This window comes from Echiichthys vipera (genome assembly GCF_963691815.1).
Source record: "Echiichthys vipera genome assembly, chromosome: 11".
In the NCBI taxonomy this organism is placed as follows: domain Eukaryota; kingdom Metazoa; phylum Chordata; class Actinopteri; order Perciformes; family Trachinidae; genus Echiichthys; species Echiichthys vipera.
The window spans coordinates 12,273,451-12,294,599 of NC_139836.1; the positions used below are offsets into that span (position 1 = coordinate 12,273,451).

The 21,149-nt window shown below is 43.3% G+C and overlaps 1 protein-coding gene across 1 annotated transcript; it reads left to right on the plus strand.

Moving 5' to 3' along the window:
- The first annotated feature begins 1,899 nt into the window (after positions 1-1,899).
- irf2bp2a (interferon regulatory factor 2 binding protein 2a) lies at positions 1,900-4,530 on the plus strand. The gene is made up of 2 exons (XM_083922754.1): positions 1,900-3,055; positions 3,411-4,530. The coding sequence occupies exons 1-2, from the start codon at positions 2,218-2,220 to the stop codon at positions 4,127-4,129; spliced, it is 1,557 nt and encodes a 518-aa protein (XP_083778880.1). The 5' UTR covers positions 1,900-2,217; the 3' UTR covers positions 4,130-4,530.
- Positions 4,531-21,149: the final 16,619 nt, after the last annotated feature.

Consider the following 21,149-nt stretch of genomic DNA (forward strand, 5'->3'; position numbering starts at 1 on the left):
CTCTGTTCTGTACAACTCTGCCTTTTGCTTTGCAGCCACTGCAGCTTGTATTTTTAAATCAATGCCTCATCCTATTATAGAATCGTCTCATTTAGGGTTTAATTGAATCGCAGCATGCCTCTGCTTGCATAATAGTGTGAAGCTATTTGCTTGCGCAAACATTGACTGAATAGGATCAAAGCATTAGGCAACAGTTTCCCACCAATCTCAAGGAAAGAATGTGTTTATTTTGCCCCTCACAACAGTCATTTCCTAACTGTGTCATAAAGCCTATAACAACACCTCCTAGTGTCGTTTGTCCAACGAGGTTCGAGAGAAAGCGGAGATGGGAAACAATGAGTTAATACGGTTTACAGTCTGAGCAACACTCAGGGAATAATATTGTGTTGTATAACAATCGTGTAAAATCATGTGGCAACTGCACTATAATTATATATGCTTGGTGGCAACAGATAAGCAACATGGCTGCCTTGGAAGCCCTTTGAAGTAAAGCCTCATGCCACAGTGCGTGATCATGGCCTTCAGGCAGAGAGCCAAATGGCCCGATGTACCGTAGATGGGTGAGGCGGATGAGGGTACGTGACTAAACATCTTGCTTCCTCTTTCCAACGTCACATGGACTTGCACAAACATATCCTGCTTTGTGTCTGCAGGTTACAGACGCATTGCCTCACCCAAAGCCTGAGGCTAAGCTGCAATGAGTTGGAATGAGCCCAGATGAGAGGGAGGAATCTGAACTACAGGGACACTCCTCCACTTCTAACCTACACTTTTACTTCAGGGGATTTTTGGCACATGAGCTGTTTCTAGTAACATTTCTTTTTCCACATCATATAAAACACAAGTGTAATCATTAATCTTGCTACATAACTCAGAATAATACATATTTTACATTTTTAGCTGTTTGAAAATCAACTAACTAAAAAAAAAAAGAGTCTGAATGGCTGATTCATTGCAGTGTAATTACATTTAGTGGTGGCAGATTTGGATGACTGACTGTTCAGTGCACTAGAATAAAATGTGGGCAGAGCTATGTTCGTGCTGTAACCCCGATCCATTCAAGCTTACAACACACTGGTCTGGCTGGAAATCCCCACCTCATGACAGAGCTTCCTGGTTACTGGCTAACGGAGGCGCCCTTTTCTCTCTTTTAATATTAACAGGGCAGGAACATGTAATCTAACCAGTGCTTAAAAAAACAAGTCAGGACATGTTGAATCCATGCTGGTGAACTGACACAGAAATATGGGCAGCAAAATCCCTCTAATAACCCTAAAATGTCCCATATAAATAATAATAATAATAAAAAAAACATGTTTTATGTTGCTGCATTAAATGTTTGAGCTTCTATGTATATTGCCATCATGTGCGATTGGATTACAGTAGTTGTTTTTCAGGGTCGACCCACCTCATTCACTGCACAGCAGTAGTAGTAGCAGCTCATGGCGTCGAGGCGCTGTGCATTGAGAAAAACAAGCTGCAGAGAGTTTTTCAGCCTGAACCGGATAATGCTCTGAATTTAGGACAAAGCAGCAGTCAACTGGAGGAGCTGGCGACTCTTTTTTTGGTTGTTTTTTTTATCCCCTGGCGGTCTACAGCTAAACCTACAGCCACATTTTCCCACAAAAAACCCCTTCTCGCTGCAGGCTGGCTTGTATCGGCGGACCCGGAGTGCTGTTTTTTTGCAGGTTTGATAATAACACGAGCTGCGGGTTATTCCCTTCAGTCGGAGGCTGGTGGTGGAGAGGCTGAACTGGGCGCAGTTTTTTTGGCAGAGGTTCAAGTGATTATATTAAAATAAAAAAATAAAAAAAAGCAAGCAGTGAGTGACAGAGGCTGCAGTAAACTGGGGGAGGAAAGAGGAGGAAGGGGAGGGGGTGGGGGGGTCTGTCGAAGAAATCAAGTCAATAGAAACTGAAGTGGAAGCAGGCGTTTAGAGCTCCGCGGTGACGTCACTGCTCCACATTGAGCCAGTAGTAGAGAGTCAGTGGAGATAGACAGAGGAGCGCCGTAGTAAAGTACACACCGACATGAACTTCTCCCTCTAAAACTTCAACGTTGTTGCTCTAAAAGTCGGGAGAAGACGAGTTTGTGTGTTTTTTTCGACAGCCGGAACGTGCTCTGTCTCTGTATTGGCTTTTAAAGGGAGCTCGGGAGGAAAGCGGGAGCACAAGACAACATTTTGGGTTTCTTTTCGGGGGGTCGACGACGAGCGCTATGTCGTCCGCGGCGGTCGCTGCTTCTTCCAGGAGGCAGTCGTGTTATTTATGCGACTTGCCCCGCATGCCTTGGGCCATGATCTGGGATTTTACCGAGCCCGTCTGCAGGGGATGTGTCAACTACGAAGGAGCAGACCGCATTGAGTTTGTCATCGAGACGGCCCGGCAGCTCAAGAGGGCTCACGGGTTTCAGGAGGGCAGGTCTCCCGGGCCGGGGAAGTCGCAGCTCTCCGGGAAAGAGATCCAGGCGATCAACCACGCTGCTGGGGCGGGAGACCCCGGCTCCCGACCGCCGCAGCCGCTGGACCGCTACCCGCTCTCCTCCGACCGCCCGCCCAGGCTGGGTCCAGAGTACCAGTCTGGCAGGCAGGCGAACGGCATCCCCGTCCCCAATGGATTTCCTAAGCCCGACGAGCCGCCAGAGCTGAACCGCCAGAGCCCCAACCCGCGCAGGAATAGCACGGTCCCCCCTAATCTAGTGCCTTTGGTTAACGGGAACATGCCCCCGGTGCACGCAGTCAACGGTAGACCGGGTCAGATGGGGCTTCCCTCCGCACTGGCGGGCGGTAGTCCTGCCGACATGGGCAAGAGACCCGCCTCGGTCTCCAGCACCGAGCACGACAGAGAGGGGAAGGAGAAACACAGACCGGACAGCCTCACGCCGGAGCTCTCCGAGAGCCACAAAAACAGAGCAGAATCGGACTGGATGGGCAAGGGCAAAACGGTGAGGGACCTGATGGCTCTGCACACTTTCGACAACAGGTTCAAGAAGGACCATGCGGCCATGCAACAAAGAGTTATGGGCTATGAGCCCAGCGCCACCGCTTCCAAATCAGGTAAGCATCCGGGTTCTCTTCAACAATATTTAGTCTTTTTTACGCCATATTTATGTTATCTTTATTAACCCGGCTGAGCCAAGGAATGGGTTAATAACGCACACATTATATATATATATATATATATATATATATATATATATATATATAGTAGTATGTCTGCAAAATTAAAGGTGCTTAAATTATATTTTTGTTGTGTTTATTTGTTGTATGTGTTTATTATTATTGTTCTGTGCCCTATGGTGCAGCAGGGAACAGCAAAAATGCATGCCTCCCTCTCAGTGTAATTGGTGATCCTTGTCTGCAGTGTAGCTGTGCAACTCAACTATTTTGTTTAACCCTTTCCCACCTCCAGACAGAGGAAAACACCCCCGGAGCATGAAGAGAAAAGCCTCGCCTGAACCAGAGGGAGAGGGGACAGCTGCCAAGCTCAATGGAGAAGGACAGCAGTGGTTACCACCACCTACTGACGGACTGAAAATGCCTCCAGTTCCCCCGCCAAGCTTCGCCTCTCCCCCCTCCACAATATCCCCCCACTCCCGCACCACCCCACCTGAGGCGGCCCAGAACGGCCAGTCCCCCATGGCGGCACTCATCATGGCAGCAGACAATGCAGGTGGGAACAGCTCTCCCAAGGACGCAAACCAAGTCCACTCCACCACCCGGAGGAACAGCAGCAGTCCCCTGTCACCGTCCTCCATGAATCAGAGGAGGCTGGCACAGAGAGATGCATCTGGTGCAGGCACACCCCACGCACCAGGCATGGACCAAGTGCACCCCCAAAGCATTCCAGACTCCTCGGTACCCGGTAGCATACCTCTGTGCTGCACGCTGTGCCACGAGCGTTTGGAGGACACACACTTTGTTCAGTGCCCGTCTGTGCCCTCGCATAAGTTCTGCTTCCCGTGCTCGAGGGAAAGCATAAAGCAGCAAGGTGCCACGGGTGAAGTGTACTGTCCAAGTGGAGAGAAATGTCCCCTGGTTGGCTCAAACGTACCATGGGCTTTCATGCAAGGAGAAATCGCCACCATCCTTGCAGGAGATGTCAAAGTAAAAAAGGAGAGAGACCCTTGATTTTGTTTGAACACTTCTTTGGGGAGGGGAAGCAAAAATATGAGTATAAATATATAAATATCACATACATACCATTCAAACAAACTAACGGACTTGTACATATTGGACCCAAGGGAAGAGTATACTTCGTAAACATGGTTGTATAATTTTTGATTTTTGAATACATTGTGTTTCTATATTTTTGAAGATAAAGGTATGTACTCATTATAATGGACTACGTTCCTCTTTGTTGATGTTTAACAAAATTCTTGATGTACTTCTAGGTCTGGTGGCAGTTCCTGTTTAACGTAGAATGTGACTAATGCTACTCTACGAGCACTTGGCAAAACTGAAATGCTTTTAGCTGTACTTGTATGCACTTGTTTAAAAATTGCCAAATACAATTTCTGATCTTGTATGAACTTATTGTCTGAGCTTGCTTCATTTGAGTGATTAAGTTACACAGCACAGATGATGAGATAGGAACTCTGCTCTGATACGCAGGCTTGTTGTGACGGCTCGGGAGACTTGATTTACGCTGCACAACATAAGTAGGCTACTGTTTCAAGCTGCAGGACGGCAGTCATTTCTGCACACTTGCCTTTTCATGATTCATGGAAATGCATGGGCGGAAAAAACAACAACAAACAAACAGTCCCAAATATGCTCCACTTTGTGCATCACTGTAACTGATGGCAGCGTACAGAAATAGGTGCCAAGTCATGTTCAGTCAGCTGGAATCTGTTGAGTCAGTAATGTGAGAAAGTGCATGATTGTCAACATGATACCAGAGTGTAACCACGTTGTGTAACCACAAATTTGAAGTTTAGCTGAAATCTGAATAACATTCTTAGCTTTTGTGCTGGTGCCACATATTTTCAAGCTTGTATGCAAATTGTGTTTGACGACTATGAAGGTTTTTATTTTAGACAAACCTGTTATTTTCACATTTTGCTTCACTAAAGCAGTTGACAAACCATAAATTATGAATAAACATTTAAAACTATCTCCAAGCATGAATAAGGTACACTACAGCAACACCCATTTACTATCACTCATACTACAACGTGCTTGCACATGCTGAGATTTGCAGATTTGTGCTCTATCGGAGTAAACAATAACGCTGTTGCTGTCTTACATACCAACCTCGGTGTGTATCTCTTCAGATGCTAATTTAATTGTTGCACATTCATGGCAGCACAGCCATAAAAACAGCAATTCGTTCTCCGTAATAGCAAGTAGGCACCCAGACTCATCTCTACAAGCAATGAGCGCCTTATGGGGTCGTTATGTGCCAAACTGCAGTTACTGTGTCTGCATAAGAGAAGCAATCTTGAGACTGTTTCGGCTCCCTCAGACAAAGAAATCTCACTTCCTTGCAGCTGACACTGCACCAAGCGGACACTGACATGGAGATTCGTATCTAGCAGAGAGGGCGACTTGGTGTAGTAGGCAGTTGCGTAATTTTTATAGAGACATAATCTGCTTCCTGTTCGTGTTTTATCGAGCTGCCAGTGCAACGGCCAAAATTCAGGGTTTGGTTTCTTTTGGGGTAATTAAATGCACACAGATATGTTGCTTTCATGTGCTTTAGTTCAGCAGGAGCCCGTGAATCTGTTCTTTAAACTTGGGGTTCATCGACAGACGTGTTTTAAATGTATTTTGGTAGGCACCTCAAAGTCTTAACAGGGATCACCACTGTGTAAGAAGCTGCATGGTGTCCTGATTACCTGATTGATTCATAATGTTGAATGAAAACATAGCCTTTGCACCCTACTGTTTAGCCAACTAACAAAATGAACTCTACTCATTTAGAGCAAATAACAGCGTTTACTATGTGATTTGAGGCCGAAAAGCATTCGACTGACAGAAACCTGTTTTTCCCGAGAGCACATTTCAAAGACAGCTGTTTGTTTTTAGTCCCTTTTCCGTTCTTTGGAGACTTATCTTATCAGTTGGACTTTAAACATAGCCCAGTTTGATAAAGGTTAACACTTCGCTGTGCTCACCAAAAACACACCCATTCTCATTACATACTGTTCTGAGAGACTTTATTTTTTTATTAGTCTGCACTTTGACCTACTTGTTCCCTTATGACAGGCGACAGAGATTGAAATTGCCACATCCAACAATATCAGAGATGAAAGGCAGGTTATGAAGTATGATGCAACGAGGTAAAGGAGAACATTTCTCTCCATCTCTTCCCGTAAAGATCTATCTCAGCAGAGCCAATACGTGTTTGTTCAGTGCTGGCTAAAATAGCATGCACCGTATCTAATGCAGTGATAATGTGTCCCTGGAAGTGACTCTGTCATAACAAAATGCTCTGGTGTTGCATAGTTACCGGAGAAATGGGCGCACACAGCAGATGCTCCCGTGAAGCTTGTCGATTTTATATTCAGGAAGAGAACTTTTCAGTAAACAACCAAGGTCAACGTGGTCACACAGAGTTGATATATATATATATATATATATATATATATATATATATATATATATATATATATATATATATATTGTTTATACTACCACTCAAGAGAAACATTTCCTCTGTTTTCAGTATAATCATGCAGGAGCCATTTGTGGTTAATGACTCACAGGCTGTCATTTTGTTTACTTATAAGAACCTTCAGGGATTTTCAATGTTTAAGCCCCTGCTTATGAGCCAAACATTGTTTGACTTTGACGTGCTCTTACCCTGGAACCATTTTATGGATAACCTAGTAAGACAAAGCCAGGTGAAGTCCAGGTGAAACTATTATCACCTCGGGCAAAGATTAATTTAGAGTCTCCCTCCTTCCGCTGCGTTATGATAGTAGCTTTTTTCTGAAGCTACGTTACGGTTTAGCTTACGGTCCTGTAGTTTGCAGGATTAGATCTGAGTGAGAAATATTTCTCCATCCCAGACATTTTTTATCAAGCTGCTGCAACAGACCGATGAGCTAATCGATGGGTCATAAATCCACCATTGACTTTTTGATTGATTTGCTTGCCACGGTCTTGTTAATCAAGCTAAGTGAAAGGCAATGAGAGACAAGTGACGCAGACGGTCTGTTGCCTCAAAGCCTCTCCTTTTAATGGTTAACTAAACTGTAGGTTGGTATGCAGTGTTACACAAAGATGTTGATATGATAGTAAAGCCATAACTGGGTTGCTCAAAGTTCATCTTTGTTGTCTTTGGAGATTTTTTTCGAACCTGTTCAGATAAGCATGTGTTTGATGTTTCTGGGTCAATAACACTGCCTTACTATTGACAAGACATACTAAAAAAAACAAAAAACTCTTTACCACAAAAACACAAAATATAGTCTATAAATTTAAATGTGTAGACAGTCATTTAGTTAGAAATCATGAATGCTGACAGTTACATGAAAGTCAATGATAAATTCTAATCCTTATTTGACATTAAAACGTTGAATATGGTCCAGTTGGGCGGGGGGGGGGGGGGGGGGGGGGGCAGACAGCGAAGCACTCGATGTAGCCAGCTGTTTCACTAATGAATCTATGTTTAGAACAATAAATCAAGAGTTATGCTCGTGCTGCTGTAATCCCCTGAAAGCGAGCGGAGACAGGGACGTGCCAAAAGGAGAATCTGGTCCACATTTCTCCGCTCCCAGTATAACTGATCTGCTTGGTTAATTTTAGACCTGTCAGGGAAAACAAGGTCACAGCAAATGTTGTATTGAGGACGCACTCGGATCTGCCTTTTTTTCTTTTCATCAATCAAAGTTTCCCCTTTGGAGTTGGGCTCCTGTGAGACTAGTAATGACGGTTTCTCTTCTCAGCACCGGGGTAGAAGCTGGAGCTCCAACCAGCAATTAGGAAGAGCACTGCTGAATCCGCAGGATGTGTAAAATTCCCCTTCTGTTTCTTGGCCCGGTCTACAGAGGGGGGTTTTACATCTGACTGGTCTGGCCCTGTTACCGTGAAGGCCTGCAAAGTTAAGATGATTACAATGCTAAGTGCCAAATTTGTTTTCTCTCAGACTGGTATGAGACACAATTACTGCAAAAAAATCCTGTTTTTTTCTCTTAGAATCACAGCAGCTATATTTTCTACGTAGAGTATGAACTAGAAACAAAACAGTGACTATTAGAGGTCACACAACAAAATGCATGTTTTCACTATACTTAAGATATTTTGGTGAAACGTCTTCCCTTCCCCCTAACATTGTCCTTCATGTTTGCCTCTGTAATTCTTTACACACACCATCGTCATACTTTGTGAACCTAATTGTCTGTTTTTTTTTCTTGCGATCTGAGATTTGTGTCTGCCTTTTTACCCCCATCCTTCCTTTTCTTTATGACTGGCGGTTACACTCACAATCTCGATTTTCCTCCTTTCTGCTGTGGTGTTGCTGTGAGTCAAGTCTGTGAAATGGAAATGAGGACTCTCTCTCTCTCTCTCTCTCTCTCTCTCTCTCTCTCTCTCTCTCTGAGCCTCCCTCTCTTTCCAGACATCAAAACGAGGCTATGCCTCCAATGTTTTTCTCAGATCTTGGAGTGCTGCCAAATCTTATTAGTGGAGCAGAGAGAGAGAGAGAGGTGGAGGAAGAGTGAGCAGAATGCAGAGGAAGGAGAGGGGGCGCAGGACAAAAAGATGAAAGCACGGAAGATGAAAAATGAACGAGGGAAAGAGGCAATGTGAGAGATGGGGACAAAGCATTGGACTAATCCAAGAGCATTTGGGCTGTTTCTCATATTAAAGCAGAGCCCAGCACAATCCCTCCTTTTCTGCTGAGCAACTACTCTTAGCTTCTGGCTCAGGATCAGCTGATAGGATGGAGTTCTGCTACAATGCCGAATGAAAAAAAGGAGGCGAGAGGGGGGAGTGTTATCTCCTACAATCAAAATTATTTGGTACACAACAATATGGCTGCAGAATATAGCCCAGGAGGGGCTCTAAATTTACTCCATTTGTGAAATGTGTAATATAAAAATACCCCTGTAGATTTGAACAGCTATATATATCCAATTAAACAAAAGTCACAACTTCCCTCTTAGACTGAACTCTACCTTGCAGACATATATTTTTGGCCTATGGGAGGGGCATGCCAGTCACAGTAGTAAGATGCTTGTTGCCACCTCTGACATGCCGAGCTAAAGTTAGATTTAACTGTCAATCTGAGCCGCGCTAAAAGTAAGCAGCAGCTTTACTCTATAGACGTATGCTGCTCTGTACTTTCAGTGCTTCGGAAAGTCACACATGATCTGCGGCTCATCAACATGCAGTGTGTATTCTAAAAGACAGTGAGGCAGACCTTTTCAAAAACACTGACGCAATCACACTGATTGACTGTCTGCCGGTGTGTCTGTATGGCCGGTGAATGGCTGAGCTGTCAGCTTTGTGGTGGTTGTGGCGTGTGTTTGTGTATTGGAATAGGAGGGGTAGCAGGTGACTGTCTCTCCCTCTGCACCCTCGAAGTGCTTGTTTAGTCAGCTGAGAGCCTAGATTCATATGGATGTGATGGCTTGTGAAGGCCATCTGTGCGCAGCGTTTTAAGCCGAATAACGACATGAAGACCATGTAGGGAAACGCACGATGAGCCTGAAGTCACGATATAGAGGTTAAGCAGATGATTTCAAACAATGGGCTGGTGGAGAGATTTATGTTAAGATGAAAAGGAAACATAACAGCTACAGTGAGCGGACCATCTGAATGCAAACTGTCTTTGCCTTGCTGCTCTGAAGAGCCTGATGAAGGGACCGGCTGGTGGGCTGATGAATGGCTTTTTCTGGGGTGTGTCAGCATATCTATGGTGATATATTATGGGATGTTCATTTCCTCTTGTCCCCGTCTGTTCTTCGCTCACTCGCTCCTCCTTAGGGCCTCAGACACGGACAATTATCGTCAGTTCAAGCCGGGACACTGTTTTCAGTGTCTGCATGCAACGAAATCAGCTGCCTCCACCGCAACCGCACAATTAAACTTTCACCATCGTATTGCCAAACAACAAAGTGCCACAAAAATTGTCTGAGACAACTTTTATGTGCTGTATAAAACCAGGATTCCTAAGAGATCCTCAGTATGTTTTACATCGCCTTTCATCTCCTTGAAGGCATACAGTTGTCAGAAGATAAGAACAACACTCTTTTTTTCTGTCATTAGTGTTTTTATCTGGGAATATGATGTGTGTACATGCCCACACACACATAAGCACATGCACACTAATACCCGTCCACAACCCCGCTGTAGTTTCTTTGTATATTACATAACTGTGAGTGGGAGCAATTTCTCCTCTGAGTGCTAATGTTGTTGTCAATCAAGGCTTTATAGTGGCAGCCACAGCACAATCTCTGCAGAGGCAGAATAAAGCTTTTATTGCCTTTGTTCGCCCTCCCTTGCCAGTCAAAATGTTCTCTTCTCTTGCTTTTACCTCCACTTGGTCTTCCTCCCTCTCTTTCTGTCTGCATGTGTTGGAAATCATTTTCTTGAGATGTGTTTACGTTGTCGCCCGGTCATGGAACATTTCAGTTGGAGTTAAGGAGCGAGAGGAGGTCAGGTCAACAGAGAGAACAAGCAGGGCCTGTCTTTGACAGGTGTGTGCTATTATTGGAGCCGGTGACTTCGAGTGTATTACACAACTGTGTCGCTCAGACAGGTTTATTTAGACCGCTAGCAGAGCCTTCAGAGTATCTGATAACTCAAGCAGAGCATGTCACAACAGGTGTCGGGGGGGATAATGGTACAGTAAATAAGAGAAGGGTTTTTATAGCTCAAGGTTGATGTCAAATTTGAAGCGCTTTTAAAAAGCCTTCCCAAATGTAATTCTGCGGCACTGGCACAAAGGCCAGTTGGTGGGATCCAACAAAAGCACACTTGTATTTAGCCATCATCAAATAAAGTATGCTAATGACAGGTTGTGCTCGATATACTGTATACATGTCTGCTGCTCTGTAATGATATAATCACAGAGCAGAAAAAAGCAGCCGCTCCCCTCCCTTGTCCTCCTCTTTGGCTGGAATGTGCAGGGGGAGAAAAATGATCCAATGTCATCCGGAGTGATGGAAGCTTCTCTGTTGAGCCAGAGGGATATGTTCAGGGAAGGGGGTGGGGGGTTGTATTTCTGGTTGAGTGTGAGTTTGAGTAAGTCCGGGCACCAAGCCAAGCATGCCGATGGAGAGGAAGGGAGGGGCGGGAGGGTTTTGAAGAGAGAAAGGAGAGAGAGATAGAAACCCTTTTGGGCTGGCGCACTGTCAGCCTCACTAGCACACAGCTGCTTCTGGAAAATTCTGCACCCTGCCCTACTAAACCACCAGGCATGACATGAATAACAAGAATGGCCTAGCCGTCAACAGCGGATACTTTCTTTTGACGTGGGCCTAACAGACTGGTACAAATGCCCTGGCCTTGCAGATAGTGGAAAAATCAACAATGAGGGGGACACCGGGGCACAATGTGGAAATGAAATCCCGGGTTTAGAAGGCTTTGTCTGGACAAGGACGCAGTTGACACAGACCCTGAGGGCTTTGGAAAAAGGCTGTGTAACAAAAATGCCAACTGATGTGTTTTGATGGGGTCACTTGTTCACCAGCCAGTCACTAATTGGAGAGTAAAGAAGCCACTAAATTGCTTTCCGTTAGCGTGGAGCCATTGCAAATTTCCTTTCCGAGCTTCGAGTGTCATTTAATGCGAAGCAGCAACACAAAGGCGCATACTAGCTGGCTTGTGTTGCTGTTTTTAACGTGACCCGTCAACACTTGTCTCGGGTCTAAGTACGGCCTTACCGGCAGTGCATGAGTGTTGCTCTGCAGATGAGATAATACTAGCCCTTATGCGTCCATGCACTACCCTCCCTTGTGTTGACACTTCCCTGCCCAACCTGTCTGAACACATAAGGCCATGGAGGCTCCTCTCAGGCTGTCTGTATCCATGACTGATAAAGAGGTGAGTCACCCGCTCATCTATCCTTTCTATCCTGCTCTCCTCCTCCCTGGCAATACTTTTACCCTTAACCCCCGTCATCCTCGTTCACAAGGCCTTATGTGTAAATCCAGCACATGGTGGATTGTGTGAATAGCAGCGACCACGTGGCTTACCGCTGACACCTGACATTTTCATGCCCCAGCAAGCCGCTGATACATTTGGCGCTTGGCACGCATTCTTCTCCCGGGTTTATCCATCTGTTGATGTAGAGCCCAACCCCCCAGCCACTACTATGTTCTTGTAACATAACACGAGGCTAGCCTTTCTCTCTATTCATCTTAACATGCGAGCGCTGCGTGGCACAGCTTTCGCCCCTCCCGCCTCCATGTTTTTTCTCTTGCTCTTACTCGCTCTCCCTCCCCGCCGCGCTGTCTTTCTTTCCCATCACACACACACACAAACTATGCAATCCACCCAAGTCATTAGTCTTCAAATTGGCATTCAGCTGGTCTCAGAAACCGACCAAGATTTAGAACAAAAAAGTGAGATGGGAATTGCGTGGAGCTTCAGTGATAGTGCTGGCAAAAAAAAACAAAAAACAGAATGTAAGATTGTGTGCAGGCAGGGTGCTTCCTGGCTGCCTGCCAACTACCAGCAGCAGCACTGCAGCATGTCAATATGTCCGTTGCCAGGGAAACAAGGAGAGCACACACAGTAACACAGTCAATACAAAACCTTATTGTTACATTTTCCCCCCTTTTCTTTTTAATTCAAAATGATCAGTGAATTGTATTGCTCCCTTGACCAAAGAGGAGCATCACCAGGAGGGTCTGATGCACACAGAGCTCACAATATCGCTTTTACCCCCGGGTACGACCTCTCACTGGCCTCACACACATGAACACGGCCAATTGTGAACATTGATCAAGCCCAAAGTATTGCTACTAATTTGAATGAATCCACACTTACAGAGCTATTTTACTACTCAAAAACCAAAACAAAAATGTGGCCTCTAGAAGCCTGTGTGGGAGGCACAGCACAACGCTATTCTTAGTGGTCATGGAGACTCACTGCAGTAACTTTTCTTTAAAGGTGCCATATTCTAACAGAGTGAGATTTATCACAGAGTTCAATCTACAGAGAAATGCACACAGTCCGTATTCAGAAACTGTACCTTTAAGTAAGCCGTCAGGACTTCTGTACAGTTGTAATGTCACAACATTACAGGTAGAAAGTGGGGTTGAGACACAGAGCGTTTCATATGCTTCAGAGGGGGAATTCAAATATATTCAGACATACAGTATGAGAAAAACAATGTGTTTTTGAACATAAAAGCATGTAAACATGATCTAGTAGAAAAACAAAATACAAGTATGAACCTGAGAAAGAGCATTATACGGGACCGTTAAAACGAAAATTCCATAATGTCTCTGAGAATGAATATGTAATTATCTTTTTACGATCAAAATATGTCCTTCATGTGCTCTGCAGGGTGTGAATTTCTGTGTCCTCAGTGCAAGTTATCCGGTCGGTGATTGTACCCTGCAGCAAACAGCTTGGCTGTGAGTTATTACTGGCAGGGGTATACTCCTCCATCAGGCATTGTGAAAGAATGACCTCAGATACTTCAGGCAGAGCGGTGGCTCTGTTGCAAAGTCACAACTTGCAACATAAGTCATGCGTTTTAGTCTGTTGAGCCACAAAGTGCCACCGCAACCTAATCAGTCCGTCTCAAGTTGTGACCTTGATCAGAGCTGCCTTCGCTATCTCTTTGACTATAATACATTTTTTCATTAATGGTGATAAAGTAAAAAAAATATGTGCTGTGATACAATCTGTCACTCTGGAACAGCATGTATTGTGCTCTGTTTAAAGCATATGCTTTGTAACACAAGCTGTCTGATGTGACCTCAGCAAGAAATTGCTACCCCTTTATTTCTCTACTTGTTCTCAGCTATGTCTGTATTGTGGCTTTTTATGAATAGGCCTTTATTTACAAATACATGAATGAATTCAAAATGAATTGAACTATGTATCCTGTGACCATATGTCGTAAAATGTAAATATGTTTGAACATAAGCCCTTACATGCCCCTGATTAGCTTACAATCTAATAACCCAGATTGTCCGTTTACAATACACTGAAGGGACATTGTTTCATATGGACATACTATTTTTCATTTGGGTGAATATGTCTGTGAAGCTGAAGGACAGCTAAAGGACACTCTGTCAGCCATACCTAGCGTGGCACTCTTATCCAAGTCTGACTCCGTCTGTGCTCGTATCACTGGAGGGGAAAGGGGGTGTGCCACCTATAGCGCCTCAGTACTTTTCAGAAGTCTATCTGTGCCTGTGAGTGGTCTAACAGCTGCTGCTGCAGTGTCTGAGCTTGCTCGGGGATGCAGATGAAAGTGCTGATGTGTCCTGTTATTTTGGGTTGCGTGGTGCCTTGGAGGCCAAGGAATTTTTGGAAGAGGCCGGGGTGGGTAGGTTTGGGGGTGGGGCTGTGCCCAGAGGGGATCTTAGCTTAGAGTTTCTCCCAGAATGCAATGTGACCCTCACTGCCACATGGTGCTGTGGGAATCCTGACAGGGTGTGGAATTGCTGACAGTACCAGGCTGAGCGATGGGCACAGACATGAGCACAAGGACTGATGTCTCTGTTGGTTGGCGATATTTCTGGCTCTTTTGTACTCGAAGGGAGGGGCTGCTGATGGCCTGGCATGTCAAGTTATACACATTGTTTGATCCAAACTACACTTGAGTTTCAAAGCCATTATTGACATTGATACCAAAACTAACTCAACTCAAAGTCCATTTAGTAGTCGAGGGGAGTCAATGTTATTGATACAACCCTATATCCCCAATCATAAATTTGCCTCATGGTAGTCAGTTTAGCACATGATCTTTATCAACAGATGTTTGAACTTTAACTTGAACTGAAATTTAACGTTTAAGCCAATATGGAGGAGAAGCCCTTGAAGTACTCTGAAAAAATCTGAAAATTTGTTATTCCCATGACAACCAGAACAAACTCTGATGAAGATCTTGCAATATAATCAAAAGCTCCAGACAGTTATTAAACAGCAAATTGATGGAAAAGTTGTATATTGGGCTTTCATTTTTTTTTGTGTGTGTGTTATATATATAAGTTGTGTCAGAATTATTAATATTATACAGTATGTATTCACAGGGAGTATAAAACTGTTTCCCTGCCTAACGCGAGCACTACCTCTGTCCTTCTTCTGCCTGCTCCTCAAATTGTTTCTGTCGATAAAAACGATCTTTAAAAAATGTTGTAGCACCAACACAGAAAGGTTTTTATTCAGTCTATTATTGCGATGTCGTCGTCACAGTCTGTATTATCGACATTTCATTTGGGTGATACATGAATTTGAACTCCCTCTACTTAATCCAACTTTACTCTGCATCTGCTAGAAGCCCTGCTGCATAACAGCAGCTGCTACATGCCTGAAATGTTAATGTCAGACATCATACTAGCATTAACTCTCTCTGCTGGCTGTAAATGTTGTCATAGATCTTTGCACAGACATAACGCTCCCATTTCCATTCAACTCATACGTGGTAGTAATATTACAGCCCGTTTGGCTCGCCGCATAAGAGAAAGATGCCATGTCATTTGGTTAATTACACGTCCCCTGCGGCTCACACCTTGAAAACGACTTGATTTATTTGGTTGTCGCTGACTGAAAATCGTCTAGGTTTTTCCAGTGTCTTCACGTTTTGTACTTCATCAGAGAGGCCTTGTCCGTGTACAATATGACACTATATTAATTAAGAGGGATACTCACAGATTGCTCCATAAATCATTTTCATCACATTTTCAGGCTTGGTCTAACATTGCAATTTGCATCTTGTTCCTCTCATAACAGAGTACACCTTTGTGAAGAAGCAGGAGGCAGAAGACTTCAGGCTACAGCTTCATTGTCATGGTAGCCTCAGAGGAGTTTGAAGGATGGATAACTGTGCTGACTTACTGATGTTGTTGTCCTCGACATCTGGAACATCAAAGAGACAGTTATGCCAGGTTTAAAATAAAAGTCATCATGCAAATGTCTACTTAAATCCTAATAAGTCACTTGACATTATTTCCACAGCAGGCCCATATGCTATTTTTTAGGGACATTTAGGTATATTTTGGGTTTCTAATAGAGCATGTTAAGAGCACAGCTTTTTATAGGGCAGGCTGCAATAATGAAATGCACTTTAATGACCTCTATCCAACATATTTCTGTACCAGGATGTGATTGAGTATTATATCTCCCCGACATTATTCAAGTAACGCTTTGTTTTTTTAACAAATGAACAACATAATGTACATATTGCAATGAATGGAAGAAAAAGTCTGTTTGTGTCCCCTTGTGGACTGGAAAAATTGTGGATTTGGACAGCCCTCAGCACTCAAAGACTTCCTGGGAACGTGCCTGCAAAGTCCACAAGTCTGGACTATGTGGATTCAACAATAGTTTTTGAACACCGGCTGTGTGCATTACTCTGTGGATTGAGCATTTTGCTACTTCCACAGTATTTATATAGCACGTTGACCTGCTTTATAATTTAAAAAAAAGACATGGAAATCTTAATAGAATATTTTAATATTTTACAATATTGGACCTTCAATGGGACCTTCTGGAATTATTTTATAGTAGCTGCAAGCTGAAAAAATCAGTAGTAGAATAGGACCTTTGTGTGTGTGTGTGTGTGTGTGTGTGCATTAAACGCATTATGCATTGTGATTTCAGCAGAACTCATTGGGAGATACAGCCTAATTTTCTCCCTCAATCAGATGACACAGCTTTCAATGCCAGGTCTCTGGTTACTATATTGGTTCAGTTCTTTGGAGATCTGAATCACGTGGTTGTATGCAGACAAAGGCTCGAATCAGGCTGCTCTTGTTATTTTAGCCGCTTATGTGATCAGCACTCAACACCAAAGGGCCGCTCTCGCCCCACCCCACCCCCTCTGCAGACCGGCACAGAGAGAGTCTGTTACCAGAGAAACAAAGGTCAGTGTACTGTGTCGTCACATTTTCAACTCACAGGCGGAATCTTGAAAGAGAAAAAAGGGCCGCAAACAAACACCCTTTGTTTTCACTAAAAGAAGACAGCGTTTGTTTTTGCGCTCTGGGCTGTGATGTCATCGTCATGGTTCATCCTCTCTGTGACCCCTGGGCCCAGGATCTTCAAATAGCTTCATCAGGAGGTGCATGCCCATTAGAGCGTTGGTTTTGTTTCATTGTCACACCCACGCACCCTCCCCCTCACACAAATGCAAACATGCATGTATTCATCTAATATCACAAAAATAGATCAGTGAGTTCACTGTTCTCTGAATTCTTTTTCCCAGTGGGAAGCTGTGCTACATAGACTCTCTGCTTTCTGGAGCTGCTCACAATGCTATGGTCTGTGCTATACTGATGAGTAGCATCATTATCTAAGGTAGAAGAGAGCCTAAGAGACATAAATCAAATTATATTGCGTGAAAAGTTGTTTGACATTTAACAGTTAACTGCAACTACTCTTTCGCACAGGAAGCTGTGAACTCCTAATGCAGCCGACCTTTGATGATGTAAGTGATGTAATCCTCGTGATAGATGCGTCAGGCTTTGGCCTTGGGCTGCTCTGTTCTACTCCCTGAAGGCCTAGCAGGCTAAACGGGCCAAAGCAGCCCCCATCAATACACCACCAAGCAACGCACTGGATCACCTCAACTAGTGCAATTACTCTTGGCCTTGTAACAAGTTGATGCGCCTATATCCAAGAAACAAACAAAACAGGCACTTAACTGCCGGATGACGATGGCGGAGGCCAGATGTTAATTTAGCTGCAGCTCTGCTGTTATCATCCTACTATGTGAGGTTTCTTATTAAAAATTCAAACGCAGTGTGATCAAAGTGGGATTACTCTGCTAAGCTTGCTGCAACAAAAGAAGAGGTGGAATATGAGCGCTGGAAGAATTATGTATCTTCACCCCCTACTGCAATGCTTGTTAATGTGATTTATACTGGAAAATATGTTGTTGTTTTTAGCTGACCTTATTACCACGGTAGTCAGCTTTAATTTACATCACACTCAAGGTTAAAACTACCTGGGAGATGGATGTAACATTCACAGTCTGAAACTGTCATTTCTTTTCTTACAGGATTAGTTAAACACGTTGGGAAATGTGCTCATTTGTTCTCTTTCTGAGAGTTGGATGAGAAGATTGATACACACTGTCAGGAGACGGTTAGCTTTTCTTAGCATAAAGACTAAAAGAAGGGGAAACAGCTAGCCTGAATGTGTCGGAAGGTAAAACCAATCTTCCTCATCAGTATCTGTAAAGTTAACTAATAAACACTGTGTAGTGTAAAATAACGTTGCAGTTTTTACCATGGTGGATGTATTAAGAGAACTGGATACAGTGTTTGTGGCCAAGCCCTGTTCATTCCTGTGAAAGCTGCTCAGAGGCGAATGAAGCCAAAGAGGTTAAATTTTAGCATCTATAAATACGCAGCTGATCGGGTCATGTCTATCAGGTAACCCCAGATTTGGGAAAGTCTCACAAGCTAGTTAAGGTTACATGGTTAAGGTTAGTAGCCTATAGGTGGTCGGTAAGCAAATCTTTTTTTTTGCAAACAATTTTTGCAAGTTTACATAAATGTAGTTTTCATAAATGTAGGTTATCTTCTAAACACAGCCAGCTGATCAGCATGTTTCCATGCTGTGTGGCCCAGCAGGCGCACTAGAAAGTTTCTCTTGCCAATCCAGCTAGTCACGATCTAGTGCTCCTGCTAACTTAAATGGTGAATACATTCTTTAATCGTGTGGCTCTTCTAGACTTTCAAAATATTATCAGATTGAATTAATAAAATTTTGACATTAACGCTAGTCATTTTGTAGTGGTTGTGATGCTCAAAAAAATCCATGACTATACAGACGTCTCTTTCAACATGTTAAAAAAGTATTTTTGGGCCAGAGGGCGTCATGTGACGGACCCGGTAGCTGCAATTCCACCTGTTTTTCCACTATGTCAAATGTCTTCGAAGTCTGTGTTTTTTTCAGGGAAATATGTGTAGCCCGTCTTTTGGCCAGGACGAACTCTGGAGTATGTTTTAAATCGAGGATAGCTGTTTTAAGTCTTTATGCCAAGCTAAGCTAACTCTACTGCTCACATATATGAGATTGGTTTCAATATCCTCATTTTAGTCTTGGCAAAAAAAGAAAGAAGTATTTCTTTTGAAGAAGGCAAGTTGTCAAAGAAGTCTTGAGCATTACAATAATAACTAGCCATTTAGCTAGAAAGCTTAACTCAATGAACTTCCAACCTCAAAGTGTAAGTATTAAAGTAAAGTATTGTAATGGTGTACAAACAACAGGATCACAGGAGCGCGGCTGGTGTCCCTCAAACCACTGGGGTTCTTGCACAGGGTAATAGATCAGAAAGAAAAAAGTGCAAGGACTCAGGTGGGGTTGAAAAAGTTAAAAACCCTTTATTTTAGTGGGTAAACTTTAAAACACCAGCTTGTGTCGGCTTGCGACCTCCTCAGGTGTAACTTTAATGGTGTATTGTAAAATATTCTGCTGATGAGGAATGATGGCCGGGCTAACAGTTTCCCACAGCTCTAAGTCTTTATGCCGAGCTAAGATAACGTTCTACGTCATTATATGTAGTGTACAGGTATGAAAGTGGTATCAATACTAGCATCTAACTCCGGGGGGGAAAAAAGCATAGATGTGTATTTATTTTTATTTCTTTGCTAATAACATGCCCTAAAATATCTTCATCTTTATTATTATGTCTGACAAAGTCGAGCCACTTGAGCCAAAGGATTGCCTAACTTTGAAAAGTCAGGTCTGTTAAAGTTGTGCAGTAACACTTCAAGCTTTAGCTCCCACAATGAGCTGTGGTCTGACTGAAGGACGGCCCATGACCTGCTTTGAATACAATACACAATGCAATGCAAGGAGGTTAAGGATTACATCATTTGTGCATCATTCTTAGATTCATACTATGTTTTTATCTCAATAACATGGTTTACAGTTAAGTGCCACGTCTAGTGCATAATCAGCTTAGTACACCATGAGGCCAGATATTGCATAACCTCTATATTTCATAGACGTCTTTGGTATTGCCTCATTCGTGTGTGTGTTTACAGAAGGAGTGTATGAGGAATGCCGTTCTGAGTCAGCACAGAGGAATGGCAATGAAAGTCAGTGTGAGGACATGGTCGGTGTTTGAAAGAAAGAGCCAACGTCATCAGTTCAGTACGTTCTGGTAAATTCCTAATGGGTAACTCAAGTCAGTTGGCCTGTTGGCTCCTATTTATAAACGTTGTTCTCCTGTCATGAAGGTAGCTGTCATGTGTACTGCTGATACATTGTAAACAGGTAATGAATAATAACTTTCACACAGAGAGAGCCTGACAATACTCCCCACATGGCCTGCATTATGTAAAAAACAGGAACAAAATAATAAAAGCCAAACCAAAGAACACATAAGAGTGGTCATCCGGTGATGCTGGAGGCTTAAAACCCAGTTTTATGAGGGGTTGATACCAAGAGCTACACATAAAGCTGGCGTTGTTGTCTGTCCTTTCCTGCGTCACTATTTCTTTCAAACACAAAGGACTGTTAAATTGGTGTTTATGTCTTTAAATTGCCCCTTTACTTCAATCTATTTTTTTTTTTTAATAATCTCTACTAAAGGATTCACTTTCACCCATATTGCATGGTCTTTACATCAGATTGTGCAGTTTCCATGGAGATGCCTCTGTTGATCTGTTTTCTACATAATATCAGAAAACAATTTTTGAAGAGAAGACACAATTGAAGACCATTTCATACGGTTGAAACTCCACTTTAGTATATTTTAATGACAGAACAAGCCAATAATATCACAGAAGGCCCTTTACATTGCAAGAAATAGGCCCGGAAGTATACTACAATGGTCTCAAGCGGCTCAAGAGACTCAAAAAACAATTTTCGAAATAGCAGTTTGACAAAACAATCCCAAACTATATAATACAATTCTGTTTGGTTGAAATGGGATTGATGAATAAATGACAGAACAGTGATACTATAAGGTCTTGTTTTTCACAGACGTTACCATGATACTTGGAAAGTGCAGTGTTATAATGTGTACATCCAAGTTAAACTGATTTGTGATCCTAGAACA